The sequence below is a fragment of the Pithys albifrons genome, chromosome 2 (assembly GCF_047495875.1).
Source record: "Pithys albifrons albifrons isolate INPA30051 chromosome 2, PitAlb_v1, whole genome shotgun sequence".
Lineage (NCBI taxonomy): Eukaryota > Metazoa > Chordata > Aves > Passeriformes > Thamnophilidae > Pithys > Pithys albifrons.
In genome coordinates, this window is record NC_092459.1 from 88,270,354 (window position 1) to 88,291,852 (window position 21,499).

General features: G+C 38.4%; 1 protein-coding gene across 1 annotated transcript in view; it reads right to left on the minus strand.

Moving 5' to 3' along the window:
* The window catches only part of RBKS (ribokinase), a 75,906-nt gene that overhangs the window by 8,265 nt on the left and 46,142 nt on the right, over positions 1-21,499 (minus strand). Inside the window, exon 7 of the mRNA XM_071577017.1 lies at positions 13,277-13,465. Within this exon, the coding sequence (XP_071433118.1) occupies positions 13,277-13,465 (189 nt within the window). The remainder of the gene's footprint in view (positions 1-13,276; positions 13,466-21,499) is intronic.

Here is a 21,499-nt window from a genome sequence, read left to right on the forward strand (position 1 = left end):
CCACATGACAGCTAGTCCATAGCAAAGGAGAAAGAGGTCAAAACCACTCCTTTCAGCCTGATCTTGGATCAGCTTGAGCCAACTGTGAAACCTCACCCTCGGTCAACACCAGGCAATTCATTAACTCAGTTGTGTATCCACATCCTAATACTCTGGCTCCTTGTTCACACAGGGAAAACTGCCTGTTCTACTCATCCCCTATACCCTGTGCGCTAGAGATGAGAGGAATGAGGGAATGACCATGCTTTGTTTCTGTATCTTTACCAGACTATGTTCTGGGAAGGAGCAATCCCTGACTTTCTTGCATTTATGTTGTGACATATACTTTCACAGCCATGAATAGGGAAAAGTTCTTCCTGACTTACTCAAGTTGCACAAGGGCAACATATGATCTGGTCCTTCAGATGTCCTGAGAACTTAAGAGGTAACTAAACTACATCCACTGTAGACTATCAGTTGGGAAACACCAAAACCAAAGCACACCACACAAGGCTTCACATCAGCCATCAGGAATTTCTACCCACTTCCTGACAGATTTCCTGATGGTTCATTAACAGTGATTAATCAGCCTGACCGTTAACCCCCTGCATTCCTGAGAGATTAATCTCAGTACAAGGCCTCCTGCATGCAATTTCTTTGCTTTCTGAAACATCCTACTATATTAACTTATGCACTGTTTCTGAAAAGATCAGTGACAAGCATTACACATGCATGAATTCCCCTGAAATGTTTGGTTTGTGGTGAATATTGTAGATAAAATATACAACATTCACAACTCTGCAATTTTTAATTTGTATGTCATCTAAAAAACACAGATGAAAGTATCTGCTTTACATTTCAAAGCCCCTACACAGCATCTGCTTTGAAGGCAGGTAATAGTGCTCTCACTTCACATAATGGGAAACAAACCCAGCATAAGATCAAGGATGTTAAGAACACCCACTTTGAGACATCTGTGGGCTGAATCCAGAGCTCCAGATCTTTCATGGACTAACAGGAATCACATCAGCTCCCCATCCTTTGAAAGTGAGGCACAGCTTGGGAACTCCAAAACTGAGATATGCAAAATTAGTAAGTGGATCTCCCCAGCTCTGCTGGGCTCTAAATCAGGATCAGAACTGAGTAGCTCCCACCTCACTATTTACAAGAAAAATACTTCAAGTCGTCTGTGAGGTGATGGCTTTCTCTTAGTGCACACTGAAGAGATCTGGGAAGGCGCACAGAAGAACTTCGTTCTTATGGGTAATAATACTCCAGTATGCTGTTTAACACTGGGGAACAAAGTTATTTGGTGTTACAGACTATTAGTCTAACCCCAGAAAGCCAACAAAGTATTCACCCACAGGAAGCACTCTGTTTTCTGAATCATCGAGACAATTCAGTGTGATGATGCTCATATAAACTCCTTTCAACTCCAGATAGCATTAATGAGAGGTGATGAATTCATTTCTTTCTTACACAATGGAGTAAGAGCACTGAACCAGGAATTCCACATGCTGTTCTGAAAACAATGGATCCGTGCTGCTGAACCTGTGAGATTCCCATCAACCAAACAATTCACCACTTCTCTGATTCCTGCACCAACAGAGCAATAGATATTTCAGCAAGGAGAATTTCCACTTGGGATACACTACTGTGTAAATTTTCTGTTTAATATTCAGTTAGCTTTTGCCTCTATACCTGCCTCTTTCCTGGTTTCACACTTGAGCTATGTTCTTTCATTTGACCAAAAGTTCATATCTCACAGAGAAACTCAGAAACAGCAGAAGAAACCCTCCACACCTGTGGGGTTTTTTTATTTTTGTTTTGTTTTTTGTCTTTTGAATTTTTTTTTCTGGAGTTCATACAAAACCACATATGGCATACAAAACACAGTACTGGAAAATTCTCATTGTGCTTCAGCTGAGCACAAAACTCTGCAGTGGCATTCCTGAAAAGTACGGCATATATACCCCAATGTGGCAGCAACAGGGAAGCAAATGGACATCCCCACTAACAGATATAAGATGGACTTTCAGTTGAAAATGCTACAGGAGCTGTATCTTCCTTTCCCAGAGTTTGAACTTGCATGGAATCAAGAGCTGCAGCTGAAGCCAGGCACTAAATATAGCTCCTCAGATTTGTACTTCTCAAACTGGTTTATCAAGCCTCAAAAACATGCAGTTACTCTCCTACTCTAATCAAAAGCTTCACTTATCTCATTTCCTTGAGCAGTACTTCACTCCTTTCATTATTCACGTCACACTTGCACCAAATCATGAATTTGCCCTAACAAAGCTTACGCTTACGTGTTAATTCACAAGTTTCATTTAATGAACAAATGAAACTAGAGCTGAAGCTCTGCTCAGAATATATCACAGTATTTTGATAGTGCACTGCAAATTCTGGCAGTGGGTTTCCCTTCCCAACAGTGAGCTTCCCTACCAGGAGAGAACTGCCCAAATTGTCACCAACTGTGTCACCCAGTATCATATATGAGGCTGACATGGCTTCAGGACCCCATAATCTAACAGCCAAGTAAGAAAAGAGAAATCTCAGTGCTGGGCAATTTCACTAGCCACATGTGGGTTTTTTTTTCTCTCAGACTGAAAATGCCAAAAGACTCTCAGTGATCCCATCTAATCTGATGAGAAGCACTCAGAATGACACAACTGCCATCTCGCCTGGAATTGATCAAAAAAACATTCTTTTTTTGCACGAAAGCTCCATATGCTCGAGTGCCTCTTTCAAAACCACAGGATCTAGCCTTGGTTGGCTGGCCACTGCTTCTGCCTACCTCTGAACTACACATCCTGGAAGGAAAAAAGCGCACCAAACTTCAGGAGGTTTTCTGTCTGAGCTCACCCTAACTTTGTCCTCTTGCCAGCTCCCTGCATTTTTTTCCCAACTGAATTTGTGTAATCATTTTGATGAGTACTCAAGCTGTATCTCTCTCTCAAAGTTCAGTTACATGTGACTTACAAGCCACAACTCCTGCTCTGCTCGAGAGTATTGTTCTCTGCTACCCACTCATTCTGTTGTCCTTAACCTGTGGGGCAGGAATGCGGAAAACAGGGCTTCCACACCTCACGCACAGTCTTCAGCAGTAAGTGAGCACCAGGCACTGCTTCTGACAGAAAGGCATTCTCTGTGGGATTCCCTGTAAAATGGATCTTTCCAAGGAACACACTGTCTGCTTAATGATTTCAATAACAAAATCTTAGACAACAGCAATGAGGCATAAGCTTCCAAAGAGCTTTCTTATCTTTTTCTGTATTTCTGTGTCTATTTGTGCTTTGAAATTAACAAACCAAATACTCCTTAGAGCCATTTCGGCAGGTGACAAACATTGCTGCCAGAATTTGGGAATCTGCTTTTCTGCAGCTGAGTTGTTCTCAAATAGCTGTTTTATATCTGTATGTCTATCTCTACACACATAGACACAAAAGAAAACCTGAGGAAAGTGACAAAAGTATCACACAACTGCAAACTGGTTATTAAAGACACCCTTATAGGTTCCTGCTATCACTCATGAAAACTTAACTGCTTTAGCTTCCTTCCATTTCTCTAGTGAAAGCTGAAAAATGTATTCTGTCCATGGGACAGGCTACTAAAGTTTAATTCCTTTATTCTTGATAAGAAATACAACTTCTGGCATTTTCTGTGGTTAGAATTTGCAAAAGAAAGAAGCCTGATTTCCCCACTATTCTCATTTCTCTGTTCTTGTTCTTTTGAAAACCTAATTATGCAATATCACTGATCCAATTCAAACTTTTCTGGTTTCTGTAGTGACCAGAATTACTTGGCAATGAAAACTCTGTTGGGGGAAATCAGGAAATCTGATATTGTTCAACATCAATATTACTGCAACTGGCACTTCTGGGCAACTAAGTAGGCAAAGGGCTCCAGAGCCACGTTTGCCTTCTCTCTCATCATGGCCAGAAGTGATGTGAAGAAACTGAGAAGAGCAAGTTGTCTTCCACAAAGCCTGGATGATACCTGGTTCTGCAGAGAATAGCTTTAAAGAAGAAAAGGAGGCATATGACATTTGTAAGCTAACCATAAAGAGGGAAAAAATGATGAGGAGTTTGGCCAGGAATATGCTGCACTATTACACAGTGGATCACATTTGCAACTTCCTACGGCTCAGGCCAGAAAAAGATACTTGGGAAGGTGACGCTCTGGATGTGCCAGAAGCGCCAGCTTCCACTAGCTATTTTTAACTGCAGGAATTTAATTAGAAGGATGGCTGCACACAGTTGGTCTTCCTTCCTCTTCATCCTCTGCAACTTGGAAATCCCAGAGTGCTATGTACCATTACTGGCCTTCTGTGTGCACGCATTGGCAGACCAGTATCTGCTCCAACACAGGGTGAGCGACATACCAGGACTGAACATCCTCTTGGAGCAGAGCCTGTGCTGGCTTCATCATAAAGGCAAGGGCAGAAGAGCAGATCAAGAAAAGGGAACACAGCATGTTTCACTGCAATGATTTTTACTTGCATTGCAAGCCATAGTTATCCTAAGAGAAACAATAAAATAGTCAGATTATTTAATCTCATTGTTTCATTTACTAAAATATCCCAGAAGTGAGATGGCACAAAGACAGCTTTAAGATTTCTGAACTCAGCTTCCCTAGACCTCATCAGAATGTAATCTCAGGTGCAGATGTAGAATGTATCCTTCACATGTGCTGGCCCCCAAATAAAACATTTGAGTTGCTGCATAACTGCTGCCAGCAACCCTACCTTTTTATGTCCAGACCAATCAATTAGGTTAATCTCCAAACTGGAATATTTCTCAGTATATGCCAGTACTGGAGCCAGAGCACTTGTCCTTGCAGCATACTTACATAAACCCCTTTCAGCCTCTTCAAGAAGCATCCAGTGCAAAGCAACTCTGCATTGCTATGCACTTTTTCATTTATATGGACATCTACAATGATGTTCAGTTCTAAAAATGAGACAGCTGATAGCATTTCCTCCAGTCCTAACTTTTTTTTTAAGAGAAACAGAGAGAAGGAGTTATGGTTAAACAAGGGAAGCAGGTTCACTTGCAACTGACAAGCCAGTCTCTGTCTGCTTTTGTTTCCTATTTACAAAACAACAGTATTAATAGTATTTCACCTCATGTTGTAAGTACCCAAGTAGTAAATAATGTAAGGTGCTTAGCAACTTTTTGTATGTGTATACATGTACACGGAATGAAGCTGTAGGACACAATGTCATGACCTTTCACTGACTGTGTGTAGCAACATCAAACAATTCTTGGTATCACAAAAGTTACTGAGATAGAAATCCAGTTTTACTATGATATCTTTGTTGGCTGGCATTCTACAAACTTAGAAGGGGTCTAGAAAACTGAATATTGGTTTAAATCTTCTTTTTATAATATGTCTTCATTAAGTACCCCTTGTAATTTAATGCAATTTGTGGCAAATGCTAATACTGCTTCTCCCTGTCAGCTGTATCTCTGTTAAATTATGCATTTCCATCTGGAAAGAAACTGTACAGGACTGTAGGCTCTCTTCCACTTAGAGTCAGGAATGGAAAGGGATTTAATTAGATGCTCCGTGGTTGAGAAAAGGACTAGAGCAAAGCCTGGGTGGTCCATGGAATCTTCCACTGGAAAACAAGGCTGCAAATTGTTCTGTACAAGCCTGCTTCTGTTTGCTCATTTTGTTTACATTGTTTGTTCTTGCAGATTAAAATAGACAGTTACTAGGCAGATAAACAGCATTTCCTTCCATGACAATGTTGTCTAAAAGTTGAGAGTATCATGGGACAATATACCCCTGTGCTTAATTTTTGGCTGCATCACCCCAGCTCCCTATGTAACTTGGAGCAGGACATTTTTAGCTTGTGCTTCAGTGTATCCAATCACTAACATTTTTGTTGCATTTTTCCTATATTTGTAAAGGGGTAATAATATAGCTTTCTGCCCTACAGGGGGAAAGAGTGCATCCAGCTTCCTCCACCTTTTCTCAGTTGACTTCCAATGCAGGGTGAATGCAATTCTTGCAATCCCTCTTGTCACTGGATACCTGTATTCCCTCAGGCCACTGACCAACCCTTCAAAAACTGAATGTTTTTAGAAGGCCTGAATCAGAAACAGAAACTTGTGAGAAGCCAAGCAAGTCTCATCTAGACTTAACTGTGAGTCAACTCAAATGCAGTGATTTCAGTCATGTGCTCTTTCACAGTTCAGCTGAACTTCAGAACATAATAAATGCAGCTTTAAATAGATTTACAGTGCAGATCACTGATTGGCGTGCCTGGCGGATTAACTTATTCCTCATGGTTTTTCTGTTCCAAAATTCAATGGATTCCATATTTGAAAAAGAGGGAATGCAGAAGACTAAGTCAGAAAGCAGGCTATAACTGGAACTAAACTTATTTATTAACCTATTTGGGTTGCATGTTAAAGAAAGGAAGCTATTATGCTGTCAGTTTGTGGGATGTTAATGGGAGCTCTGGGCATAATTACTCTGTGTTGGTGTGTGAATAAACTCCACTGATAAATAAGCTATTTGCCTAGTAGTGACTTCTTTCTCTTTCCTTGAAAAATGAAAGGGAAGATGAGGGAAAAAAAAAGAAAAAAAGAAAAAAAGGAAAAAGATATTTAAAAAAAAAGGAAGGAAAAAAGAAAAAAGAAAGAGGGGAAAAGAAAAAGAAGAAAAGGAAAAGTGAAAGAAAAAAGAAAAAGGAAGAGAAAAAGAAAAACTGAAGGAAAAATAAAAAGAATGAAAAAGAGAAATAGAAAAAGAAAAGAAGAAAAAGAAAAGAAGAAAAAAGAAAAAGAAAAAAGAAAAAAGAAAAAGAAGAAAAAGATGAAAGAAAAAGAAAGAGAAAGAAAAAGAAAGAAAGAAAAAGAAAAAGAGAAAAAGGCAAGTTTTTAGGGTTAGAGTTTGGGAAAAATCAAAAAAGAAAACCTTTGTGGTCACTTTACTCCTTGCTACAACCTTGGGTAGCGAAAGGTTAAACACTCAACATAATTTTTCTTTTCTTAGCAAGTTAGAGGACTGTACATCAGACACATTGTCTGCCAAATGTTTCATTTACTACCAGCTGCATTTTTACTTTGTTGGGAGATAGCTGAAATAAAATCACTGTTCTTTGTGCAAACGGCATGCTAAATAATGTACGGCTACAAGATTATTAAATAGCAAAGGCATTTGATAATATTAGAGTCAACCACAAGTCCCACTTCTGCTGATGCACAGAATTTTGAGTAATTAGTCATTGCACAGAGTGTTGTATTTATATCCCCTTGAGCCTCAGACGTTAGGCCACAAAGTCAGGAGACAAAGAATTGCTGTTATTAGGAGAACTGTTTTGGATTTATTTATATTCTAAGGCTTTATTTCAGTGTCCACTTCACTCCTCTGGCTCAGGCTTCCTGCAAACCAGAAGATCCAGCTAAGTCAGAGAATTTTTAGTGTAAACCATATTTTTACAGACAAGACCTCTCAACTTCAAGCAGAAGCACTTCAATGAGTTTGCAAAGCCCCCAAAGAAGCACAACTGGCCTGAGGTTATATGACAAGCCTGGGAAAAAGGCCTCCCAGGTTCTGTTCTGATCTCTAACAGACTTCTCGTGGCTTATATGCAACACATTAATAGCAGCTCCAATTTATGGACAGATAAATTGGTATACAAAGAAGACAAGTAGCTCTCCCAAGGATTTACAGCAAGTCTTTTGCAGAGCCCTAGAACTCTTAGTCAGTCCTTTGTTCAAATTGCTAAACCACACTGCCTTCTTTAGACCACAATTGCTGCACAGGCCTGAATACTGTGACATATCTAAAATTATATAGCTATACACTTATATGAGGCTTTATTAAAATAAAGGTTGTGTAACATGTTCAGAGTTCTATACAAAGCTGCTCAGTGAGCAGTCTACTGCTTAAAGACAGCCTTCATAATTCTCTCTCCTAGTGAAAGAGACAGATCTAATATATTGTAATAAGAATTCCGAGGGAAACAACAGGATTTGAACACAAAACATCTGATGACAATTCATATTGAAACAACGAATCTTTCTTTTGCAGAACTGACATGAAAAAATAATGGTAACATTTATGGTTATGACAAACAGTATGTATCATCTGTCTGTGAGAATATTGTACAGTGAGGAACTACATAGAATAAATCACACACTCATGTTAAATTTCAGGCACAACTGATTAAATTTTGAATTTTATCCTTTCTTCTCAATGAGTGTCCTGTTTACAGGGATGGCACCTCAACCTGTGATCTTCTTAGCTTCCCTCAGCAGGTTGTGCACTCTCTATATCCAAAAAGCACAACCTAAAAATGCTGGTAATATAAGAAATTATAAATTTAATGATTGTGCTTAGAAACATTCTGAAGTTAAACATGCTGGATTCTTCATGAGATTTAAAAGGGAGACTGTGGACTTGCTGCGATTACTATGGGCATCACTGTGAAAAGTGATTCTAAATTTTCACTTAACTATTATGTGCCTGAGTGCATCCATTTCCCTTTCCAGAAAATACATTCCTGCCTAAGCCAGCTTTGCAGATGCTTGATCTAATTGTGAGTGTGCTAACACAGGACTTTAGTGCACATAACATTGGTATGTGTAAACCTAGAGGACAAGAAGAAACCGATGTAAGAGATCTTTAGCAGAGCAAATATACTGTGCATTTAGAAGACCAGATGGAACAAAAATTAGAAAGTCACCCTAACTGATGCAAGTATTACATTCAGCATCCTGATCCAAGCTGGGCTTTGGAGCAAAGCAAAGACTACAAAAACTAACCATGGATTACCTCCGTCCCCAAAGAGATCTCCATGTGGTAACCTGGAAACTGGGGTAATGACAGTAGGCCAGCTCTGACTTGCTTAGTCAGAGAGCAACCTGTTTTCCACTAATATCCCTGCAGAGGAGAGATCCTGCCAGTGCTATCTCTGGTTTGAAGCATGGATCCTAGACAGAACACCCCAACTTCAACTGCAAGCAACAACCACAGAGGAAAGCCCCAGAGCCAGCAGACACATTCCAGTCTGCCATAGCCACCAACCACCAGACTGTCCTACTTCCAGAGGAGACCTGGCATGGATCCCAGATCCCAAGTTCCAGACCTGGAGCTTCAGACAGCCTGAATGCCCCTGCAAAGCCCACCTGCACGTACCAAACCCTAGGCAAGCCTCTGGCAGTACCTCAGGGCCTTGACTTGGTCCCCAGCTGTCACTTGAAGTGCTCAGCTTCACATGATCCCATAGTGCTTCTTTGCAAAATGGAAGGGAACTAATCTCACTGCTGGCCAAATTCCAGCTTTGAGTAATTACATTCTTCTGACAAATTTTCCTTGGCAGTTTCAATGGAATATAATTAGTAAATGTAAATACATGTAAATAGTCCTGTAAATTACACTTTGCGTGATTGTCAGAAGCAGAGAGGGAGAGAGAGGCTGAAAGGAAAAACAGGGCAGAGTTTCATTCTCTGGTATGGATGATGTTGTGGCCTTCTCTCTCATGAGACTGCGTATGTCACTGCCAAGATGGCGTGTTCAGGGCTACTGTAGCAGGATCATCATGTAGTTCCTCATACAGATCATCCACTTCACCTCAAGTACAACTTTGACATTCTGATGTTGGGTCATGTCCCACAGCTGTTTGTGAGCAGCTGTTGTGTTCCACCTCAGCTGCGCTTCTGCTTCAGCAGCAGGCAAACTGCTTTACACACACACATGCAACTGCAAAGTGAGTGTACATGATATTATTGTTTTCTATGAAATGCTTAACAAATTTGTGAATGGTTTGTGAAACCTTCTGCTACCAACAGAAGTGTCATATAAATGGAATTATATAATTATCCTTCACTGCTACTTTAATGCAGCTTCATGTACTATTTTCACCTAGAATGGAAATAGCTTTTACCTAAAATAAAGTAAATGCATATACTTAATGTAGGCAAGTAGATCTAAAAGCAACTATTTAAAGTAATGAAAATAGATTATAATATATACTTATATTAGTACTTTTATATATGTCAGATGTCTCTTGTACGTCATCTGTTTCAAGTACAAAATTGATATGGCCAGTGGGCTTAATTAGATCGTTCTGTCATACAGAAATTCAAGGATGATTTTTCAATAATTCACTTATTTTTCTGTTTATTCAAAATTTGCACATAAAAAGTACCTAACAGAAACTAGTAAAATGAAGGGAAAGTTAATTTTCTTAACAAAAGTTGGCTGCACTATTTAGCTATAACAGGAGAAACAGATGTTTCAGCTTTACAATACCATGTCTTGCAAAACTTCCCTCTGAACAATTATTCGTGCTCTACATGTTTTGGACTGTGTATGGAGAGCTCTGCTAACAGTCATGGGAAGCATTGCATACATTACTAAAGCCCACATAAAGATAATTAGTGCTAAAAAAAAGAATCAACAGGCTTTTTTCCCCCCTTTATAGCATTGATTTAGTGTGGGTGAAAAATGCCAGATTTTCAATCTTGAAGATTCATGTTCCACCACAGAGCGGGAGACGTAGCCAGCTTTTCCCAGTGTTCTGCCAATAAACACTTAGATTAACCATCTCAAGGGCTAGGAAGAAGAGCCAGGCTCTACAGCCTACCAACCCTTAGAGTCTCTGATGAACCTGAGAACATGGAGAATGAGGACCACACGGACAGGGACAGGGAACTCAAATTTTCAATCTTTGTGGCTGTACCTACCCAAGGGTTTTCTTGTTCATAAATTCTCAGAATTGCTGTGGACAGCAGAAATGACCAGGAGTCAGTGTTGAAGTTGCACTGCTGCAGATAGAACTCTGGGCAGTGGTAGCAGCTATGGAAAAATTTATACTGTGAAAGAGGCCTCTGAAGCTCATTTTGTATCTTACATCTATATCTTCTAAATGGCAAATTCTGTTTTAATACAGACTGTTTTAATTTCATTTCTGTAACCTTTTGCAAATTCTGTGATGGGATATACACATGAATTAACTCTTTGTCTGGCAGTAACTTTACCTTCTGCAGATCTAAACAATATCAACAACACAGCACATAACCAGATGTGATTGTGCCTGGTCCTTTGAGATGGGTCCTTGAGTCAGGGCAGTTTAAGGTAGCAACTCTTTTTCAGTATCAAATGGCATGCTAAGAGCATATACACGAAAAATTCTGAATACTCTGTAAGCCAACTTACAGCTTGATCCTTCCCCTGGGGAAGAATCTACTGCAGATATGTCTCTGAAGAGAGTAGCACATCCTACTAGAATGCTTAGTATTTATTTTAATAATAGAGCTGTCCAGGTTAGCTGAGGATGACATTATTTTTCTTAGTGTTTTTTAAGGGTTGCTTTAAAACCACTTGCTTTCAGGCAAAGTGATAATCAGGCTAAGCACTGTAAGACTTTTATAATGGAAGGCCAACACACATTTTTTCATTCAGTCTGCAAGAATAAACTGAGCACAGCTGTTTTACTGAAAACAGCCCACTGGTATTTAAGTAGATTAACAAAATTAACTGTGAAAATCCTCTGCTATTTGAAAGCCAATAACCTATTGGCCACAAGGAGGCAGGGCAAGGATTTAGTACACTCAAAGAAAACGCTTTCATTTAAAATAAACACAGGGGCAAAAAAAAAGAAAACGAGGAGCATTAAATAAGTTCAGTCATGGAACTCCAATCTGCCAGGCAAGATAAAAAGCATTTTTCATGTACACTGTGTGGTTTCAGTATTGCTTTTCTATTCCAAGAGCAGTAAATATCTTAAGATATCAAACAAAAAGCTGATCTGGCAGCAATTTTCTTCTTTTGAAGAAGACCACTCTTGTTACTTCTTCATCATTTCTGTGTGATGTAGAAGAAAACTCTAACACTAAGCTTTGATAGCAGTAGTGGATTTACCAACTCAGGAATCCGTACTGCCAGGTTCACGAGGTGTTGCTCCCAAGCCAATAAATCCTGCTGAGCAGCTTTGGGAGCTGTGCCTTTCACTCTCTTGGCACTTCTAATTCTAGGCTAAAAGGCTGTTTGGCATCTGTAGTGCCCTACCCAAGAACCTTAAGCACAGTACAATACAGTGATGCTTCTCTCCCTTAACTAGAACTTTAAGACACTCCAAAATCAGCACCAACCAAGGTAAAATTTCTAAATGACAAAAGGGCAAAAGAGGAAAATAAAGCCAAACTATCTCTATTTCAAAGTTAAATTAAAAAAGATCATATTTAATAATGCTTTTCACAGTACTAGCATATCACAGTCCAGATCTATGACTGATCTTCTGATTGAGATGAGGCTCTGCCACTGCCTGCTACTGACCCAGGTAATTTCAGTCCCCTAATGCCTCAGTTTCCTTATCTTTTAAGCAGTTGCCTTTCTTCTTTGTGAATCAATATGAGGTCCATGGATAAAAAACATGCTACAAGAACTAGTTATTATTAATGCAACTCAGATAGGGAATGCACCAGATGGTAAAATCTCCAGGATTTTAATGAACTATTGTAACAGAACATATGTAATATGACGTTATTATAACAGGCATTTAAATGTATAGTTAGTACATACAACGTGACCTGTGCTGCTCTCAGTAACTCCACTGGAATTATTTTGGATTTATGTCAGATAATACTAGGAACACAAAATAGCCCCATATGTGCAATGTGGTAAGGTTTACATAGCAATGTTATCTTAACTATTGCCTGTCCTGTTTTTATCTGTATCTATCATTTAGTTCTGAGCAGGAAATAGAAACAGTACTTAAAATGCCTCTGACCAAGTATCCCTTACCTGCCATGATAAAATAGTCATCATGAAGCAGCAAGAACTTTTTTTGTTTTTTCCCACTATATTCTGTAAAAATTATATCTTTAATCACCTTATCCTACTCTTGGTAAGCAATTCATGCTTTGTGAGGAGAGCTAAAGATTCAGTTTCAGACTCTGAGTAGTATCTCTTTTCTCCCACAGTGTTTGAGTTCTGGGCAAGATGAATTATATGACTAGGCAAGCTGAAAAAACAGGACTGCAGCTCAAGCCACTGGCATCAGACATTACAGCCAGAGACAGGTACTTCCTTCAGTAAAGGAGGAACATGAAGACACCATCAGTATGTATAATAATTCTAGCTCATCTAAAATATAGACTATAAAACTGAAGGGAACTGACATTTAACATATGAGACACTGGAGGCAAGATATCAATTTCACATCATAAATTAGCCTTTGTGCTAGTGCCCAAAGATTTGGCTGATTACTCATTGCTTTCCCTTAGTGCTTAAGCAGTCTTTTCCAAAGCAAGACAGTTAAACCACAAAAACCTACCGTAGTGTCCACAGCCCTGACCTTCCCAGCAGGAACGTGCTTTGGAATGGGTTCTTCTACTGATATCATCATGCAGCCTTCTGCTCCAAGAGTAACAATTACGAGCTTACACCCTCTTTCTAACAGCATGAGTCCCACCTTTTCAGCATCGTCAAGGTTGCCAACTGGGATGCCCGTTAAAATTTCTGCCTGGAAAACAACCCACACATAAGAAAATTGTAATGTGACAGCATTCATTTTTGGACAACAGTTGCATTTGAAAACAGTATGTTTTAAAAATGTGTATTATAGGATGATCATGAAACCACTTTCTACGCTGGTACTCAGATATGCCTTGCTCCTTGTTGGAAACCAGCATGTACTCAGGCACAGCAGACTAATGGAGAGCAGCCTAGGCAGAGAGAGAACCATGCAGGAGGCATGGGTTCTGTTCCAGCTTCTACAACTTACCTGGCATACAACCCTTAGTAAAATCACAATTCTCCCATATGCCTCAGTTTTTTCTTCTGTGAAATGGACACAATGACACAGGCTCAGCAAAAGCATTTTGTGGTTTAATGTGAAAAAGGTTACAAGGCAACTCAGTCACTATTATTGAGGGATATTTATCACTGAGAAACTTTTAAAATACTTTTAAAAATTCTTAGTGTTAAGACAGAAGGGAAAATTCTCTTCAAGAAAAAAAATAATTGCTCAACTTTGACTACTCTGTTTAGTTTTTGATACATTTTTGGATGAGAATACCTAAAATTTATCTGAAGACCTCTTTGGGCAGAGGCCCATTACAGGATTATTATGTATTGTATTATGGCCATGTCCATGTCCATGTTCATAAGCTTCTGTCAACTTTGTTGGCTCTGTACAAACACAGATAAACACTTCTTCTAACAGATGGTGACCTTAAGTAAACTTTTCCCTGTTGTGTCTTAAAATCTCTTCTAGTTCCACCCAACTAAGACCAAAATTTCCCCAAAATCTGCAATGAAGACTCCAAAATCAAACATTTTCACCTCTTCATAAATTTTCTTGATGGCATAGCATTGTCAAGCGTCATGTACTTTTTCAATTCTTTTTGGCAGCGAAGAGAGCAAAAATGAAACAGGAAGAAAGGGAAGTAAAAATTGTGTTTCCTCTGGAACAGCTCAGCAGGCAGTACTCCTGCATAACACAGAATGCCTTCAACTGCAAGTAAAGAGACAAATAACATCTTGGTGTCTTTACTAAATTTTGTCTTTCTTGCCTGAGAACAGGGAAATCTTACTGTACCTTGCACTACAAGATTGCTGCTGGATCCTGAAGAGTGCAGCCTGAAGTATTTTCAGATAACTGACTTGTGGTTGAACATAACTTCCACGCTCTTAGGGCTTAATTTCAGTGGAAAACTTACTTTTGGATCCTATTCAGCAGCTAATCTTCTGACCTCTGCTGCATGGGCAGCTCAACTACTTGGGGAACAGCTGCTGAAATATTTCAAACTGTCTTCCTCTGCACGACTGAAATTTGAATTTAGTGCACATACTTCTTGATGTGATAGTGATTAAACAATTGCTTTATGGAGCACAGGCCCTGCTTGTAGTAAGGAGAGGGAGGGCAGACAGCTGGGACAGGAACTACTACAGCCATCTACAAGCAAACCACCCCCAGCTGTGAGTCAGAGCCTGCTCACCACTGTCATTTCCTGAATCTCAGTCTGACCCAGGCAAGAGCAGCCACCCTTAGGCTCTGAAGGGCCAGATTATGCCAACACACTCCCCAGAGCTCATAGTATCACTAGCAGAGTACTTACTGGTTCTAATTTTCAAACTTATATGACCAAGTTCTGCAGTCCCTACTTAAACAAATGCACAAATGATTTCAAGCATTGTTGATCTGATCACTACGAGAGGGAGGCTGGTGTGGCAAGACTTGGTGGGTAAACTTGTGGGCTGCAGGGGCAAGGTGTAGTTAACAAGCACACAGAATTTAAAACTACTTTTTTTAACCACACCGATCCCAGACAAGAATATAGTAAGCTTAAAATTATAAGAAGGCAACAAAACCTATCCAATTTTCTCTTTGGCATGTCACCATGCTACTTGAACTTCTCTTGCACTATAAATTATTTAAGAAAATTAAACATATTACAGTTTTTTAAAGGTTATAAAAGTATTTTAAAGTAATGAAATTTGTTTCAAAAAGTATCTCACAAAACCTTTCGAAGGTATCTTCTTGCAAGGTTTGCAACAAGTCAATACACCAATAATGTTTTCGGAGTAACTAAAGATAGATGATAAATATATTAAAATACCTATACAATCTATTCAAGAGTCTAAAGAGTCTATGTCTTTTCATGAATTTTAAGATCTCTGGAGCAGGAACTATGTATGCCTCTATTGAGAACACTTAGTACATTGTGTTACAAGAATAAAAATGGATTAACACAAATCCTTGAATAAAACAGGTGAACTGAATTTCCAGTATACTGTATGAGGGGCAATAATTCCAAACATTCTACCTATGTTGCAAAGTCTTCAGAATGAAAGTGGATTTGGTTTTGGTAGAGAGACAATAAAACTAATATGGGCTTACTTACCTTATACTTCTGTAAGCTCATGAGCAAGGTAAATGAAGTATTTAAATATAACGTTCTTCCTAATGAAAAGCACATCCTGTATGCTTAGCATTGAGACTGTACTGCTCTTTGTGCTTCCTATGTTCCAAGTCAACAGGAATTTTTGCTTGAGTAGTGAAAGAATTTTTCTGGGACTGATATGTGAAAGGTTTTGCAGAAATCTTTCTTTTCATCTTTACATGGCCTATACTAATAAAATTATTTTGGACAGAGTCTGTATAAAAGTAGATGTTCAGTAGACCTAATTCATCTACAGCAGGATGGTAAAACTAAAAAACACTGGAACAAGCTGTAAGAACCATAAAAGCAGCAGAAGCCAGACAGATTCTGTGCCAATAATTAGAGATTGCAGTAAATGTCAACTGATGTTAAATACTGCGGTGAGTTTTTAAGTTCCTCCCTTCAGTAGAATCTTATTTAAAAAACAAACTGTGGTACAATTGAAGGAAATAACTAATGGTTATGTAAAGAAAAAATTAAATAACAATACTAAAAGCCCAATGTGGACATTTGCCATAGAACTATACAAAAGAGCAGCAAATTAAGAATTTTTTTTCTGCAGCTAGTCTCATAAAAATACTCAGTTAAATGGACCTATTAAAGCAAGATGACATTCCACACAACTGCTGTCAGAATAATCGTATGATGGATATTATATAATTAATCTACAAAGAATTTTCATGATTTTGTTTACAAGAGTGGTAGAGAAATGTAACTAAAGCTTTTAAATTCATTGATATGAAGGCTCTTGGCCATAGTCCTCACTAATCTTAGTTAACACTCTCTTTAGACTGCAGAGTTACAGTAAGTTGACACAAACCAGAATTGCTATATGAAAAAAAATGGCCTTGCTTTTTCCCTACCGCTCCTGTCCACATGGCCCATTCTCTTGTGCCAGCACAGCCATTTGTGTGGCCTGGAAACAAACTGGATTGCAAGGCAGATCTGTGTTAAAATTAACATCACCCCTAGTCTCACACCACCCTCAAAAGTTAATCTAAAACAATTAACTTCTTTCAACAGCAATACCAGTTTACACTGGCTAAAAGTGAGAATGATCCTAGCGTATGAACATCTGGCAGTTGTTCCTAGCTGGGGTGCATTTGGGGCAGCCTATGGCTTACACAGACACTTTCAGGGGGATGTTCTAGATCCTCTGCTTGGCATTCACAAGAACAAATCTGCAGCATTGTATCTAGTTTTGGGATTTCAGGCACAAGTAAGACATTGACATACCACAGCGTGCTGCAATGGAAGGTCATCAAGACAGTCAGGAGACCAGAGACCAGGACATGAAAGAGCAAGCTAGGAGAAGCAGACTTATTCAGCCCTAAGAAATCATGGCTAAGGGGAGATCTAATTGCTCTCTGCAGGAATTTAATAGGTGGGTATAGAGAAAATGAAGCCAGAGTCTTCTGGAAGGTGCACCGGGATAGGGCTAGAGACAACAAGCACAAACTGGAACATGGGAAATTCCAGTAGTAGGACAAGCTTTTTCACCACAAGGGTGATGAAGCAGTGAAAGAGGTGCCCAGAGGTCATGCTGTCTCCAGCCTTAGAGATTCAGAACTTGACTGGACAAAGTCCTGAGCAATCTGACCTAAAGTGGACATGCTTCACCGCAGTGTTGGACTACAGACATCCAGAGGCCTGGTCCTAACCTCTGCAATCCTATGATCCTCAGCAAATACAAACTGGTGAAATAACAAGAAGTGTTAATTCTTTGGGGAGCAGTCTATCATTTGGTCTGTTTTTTGTACACCTAGCACAGTAACAACTCTGCAAATGTTGCCAGGTACTGCTGGAAGAGAAATAATAAATAATAACAGGAAAACTGTTCCAGTTTTAAGGCTACTCCACCTAAAACTACATATGATAATTTAAAATATTTTTAAATGCAAATATTTAAACACAGTACACCAGTTGGCTACAAACTTGGCTTGTACCTTAGCAGATTTCTTTGAGAATGACAAAACAAGAACGCAATCTCATGAATTCTAACACATGTGAACAGTCCCAAAGAAGTAGTATAACAGACTTGGTGTATAACCAATTGCAAGATCAGGCCACAAGCCAAGCTAGTTCCAGTTGTTTCAAATTATAAAATTTTTACATACATACAGACAGAAATACTTATCATGCTAGAATAATTAAAAACTGACTGAAATTACTTGGCCTGAAGCTATTTCTTTCCCTCCCAAAAGTAACATCTTTCATTTTAGACTAAATATGGGAAATTTCATAGTTTCCAGCAAATCGGGTTTAGAACAAAGCTGGAATTAAAATATACTATGAATTCCTGGCAAATTCTATGTAATGGCAGAATGGTAGCTCTCCATTACTTAAAACAGAAAAGCCAAATTCAGGAGATATTGTGAAATATTTTATTTATAATACTTTATAAAAGGACTTGGTTTTGGTTTGACTTCTAGAAATATCAATATTTTCTTTAAAAGGGTTATCCTTAGTGTTCATGTCTCTATACTAACAAGCAGTCATCTTAAATGTCCTTATCCCAGACTACAGATGGAGTTTTATAAATTTGATATTCTCTGAATCTTGCAGAAGTCAATATTGTCTTGAGTTTGGACATGGTCACAAAAATTTCCTTTACTAATATTTCTTAAAAAAATGATCTAGCCTCTGGTAAAAGACAATAACACTGAAAAGGAAAGAGGAAAGTATCTATTTTTATTTTTTTTTACATCTTGCAGCTTTACTTAACAAAATTAGCAACTAATTTACATTTAGTTGTGCTGCTTTCTACTGTTGAAGCTCTAAAACTTTTAATTAAATCTTTGCTAGGCCTTCTTTAGATTACAAGTCTGATGCCCATTTTACATCAGGGAGAAAGAAGTTCCCAGTTTTGCATTAAAAATAATTTGACAAACTTGACACCATTCGCTGCAACCATTTAGGAGTTTCCTTCTCCTGGGGGGCTCCTCAGTATTCTTTGAACAGAGAAGCAGCTGTTCTTCAAAATGTTTAGGATGAAATTGAAATTGCTGATGTGAAATGTATTTTGGTTCCTAACCTGCAGGGCTGTGTAACTGCATGCACACACTAAATAAGGAAAACAACACATGAATTGTATTGACATTGTGGTTATGCCTAGAGCCATCTGCAGCAAGGAATCACACAAATACGTGGGAAAAAGGTTGTAAGTATTCCAAAGAGCTCATCTTGTATAGGGTTGTCTCATTTTCAACATTTATAGAGGACTGAAAAGAACAACCATTAGGTTTTACCAAGATGATATTGGATACATTTATTTTTCATTAGAAGAATTAAGGGAATGGAGAACTAGCACATTCCTGCACAAACCTCAGGGATTAGGCTGTGCTACATCTGGGAATTAACAAACTGGTCTCAACAAGTTTGATCTTTCTGGGAAAAGATAAAACTGAACTACAGGCTAAGCAAAGAAAGAACTGATAACCTTGCAAGATTTGTTCTGACTTTTTTTGTTCATGAACCACATAAAAAGAAAGTAATGTCAGACATAAAGAAAATTGTTATTGCAACAAGCAAGAGTGAAAAGAACAGCTTGTGAAGAGCCTTCTAGACAAACTAATGGTAGATAACTCACTGATAGTGTAATTTTGTTTGCTTCTCTCTAGCACATAAATCCATAAGAACAAGCTGTGCTGTTATACCAGATACCACATGTGATTTCATTAAATCCTAAAGCATTTAATGAAAGATGGAGTATAAAGTATTGATGTTGTCTTTGACATTTGCATATTTGGGAGCCAACATCCCGTGGCGGACACTACAGCTGACATGTTTAAACTTTTATTCCTTGACAAAGGCATTGCAGATCAAACTCCCTGACCTTCATGGCTGCAAATAACAGAAACTTCTGAGTCAGTAATAATTCAGCTCATCACAAGTACTACCCCCTTTTTCTCATCTTGAATAATACAAACACTCCACATAGTGTATGAGATATCTTAAGCTCAATGGTTGGTCTTCTGTTCTACAGCCAACACAATTTCTGCTACAAACATACTATTCACATATTATCTGCAAGCCACAGGATTTTATAATTTAAAATAGTTCTTGGTGAACAAGAAAGATAGGGACACTTTGGTAGAATTGTGATAAATACTTGTAGATGTAAATTACTAAGAAAGGCAAACTAATCAACAAAAAAAATCCATGTAGGTTTAATCTTGTCTTAGCACATACATGAGTTCAAACAAATGTCTTAGAAGCAGTTGAACTGGATAGCTCTAAAGAGTTCATCTTTAAACCCAAGATTTAAAACAGTTAGTAAAGATAAAGAAGAAACAAATTTTTTTTCCGATAGTACCTAAAAAACCCAAATAAAAAATGAAAGATCCCAAAAGGTGCAAGGCAAGAACATATATAGGACTTTGGCTAGAAGGAAGCTATTTGAGACTTAGAAATACCAAGCAGGAGAGGCAATGGCGCTGGGACAGGGCATCTCAGGAAGGCAGCTGCAAGCAGGACACTTAACAAGTTTTGCCATAGAGAATAAAAATTTTTTGAAATCCAGAAGAATAAACGAAGTGGCTCAGAGCAGAAGTCCATCTAAAGTCTTAGGTATTTCCTGATTTAAGAAGATGAAGGAAATGCATATGTAGTTGGTTGAATGGATAAAGTTGAAAAAATAGAATTATCTTTAAGACTTGTAGAATTAACTTGTTGCTTTTAAGTGCCATACAGATGTGACTGGCAATCTTTATTTGGGTATGTAAACATTTATCTCCATATCAAACTTCTCAAGTGTATTCATTATAGAAATGTGAAATTAAAGCAAGTCATGAAGGAAAACAGAAAACAGATGGCATATGAACATGTAACAATTACTAGAAAAATAACTTTCAAACTTGTGACATAAGAACAATGCTTCGTTTTTCCTCTTTTCTCAGCAAAAAGAAAGGAACAATGGCAATAGTTCATCTCTGAAAATCAATTCAATACAAATCAGACACACAGAGAGAATGAAAGCAAATTAAATTGATTATTACATCCATGGTAATGTAATTGATTACATTGTAAAGTTTGAAGAGGTTATTATTAAAAACAAAGGTATTTATGTGCCATTCTTGTTCTCAGAATATGCCCTAGGAGTCCTATACTTGGATCTGTGCTCCCATGATATGGCTGGCAGGAACTTCTATAGGTCTAGCATTTCCACAAATTCGGAAGACAGGAGCTTCCTTGACACTAAAGAGCATATTTCTGTGCCTCACTTGCGTACAGTGTTCCCATCTATCGTCACATGGTAATTATTTTAAAAAAGAAAATAGCTGAAAAGAATGCAAACTGTGCCCCTGGCTCTGCAGGAAAGGCAGATGAGTGAGCAGGGATCTATTATAAATATACACCTGTACTTCTTGTTCTCCAAATAGAAGTAATTTTCTTTTCTCCACGTGAAGGTAATAACAATAATAATAATATTACACCCTGGCTCTAGCAAGCTACACTTCTCAAAGAATGTCTCTTTCAAGACTGTCCTCTAGTAATGAAGTAGAACAAGGCAAAAACTTTAACATGTGTGTTGCAAAGAGCAATGAGAGAAAAGTCAGGAATAGACAAGTAATGAAAACCAAAGTTTTGTGTCTAACATATGGGGATAAGTT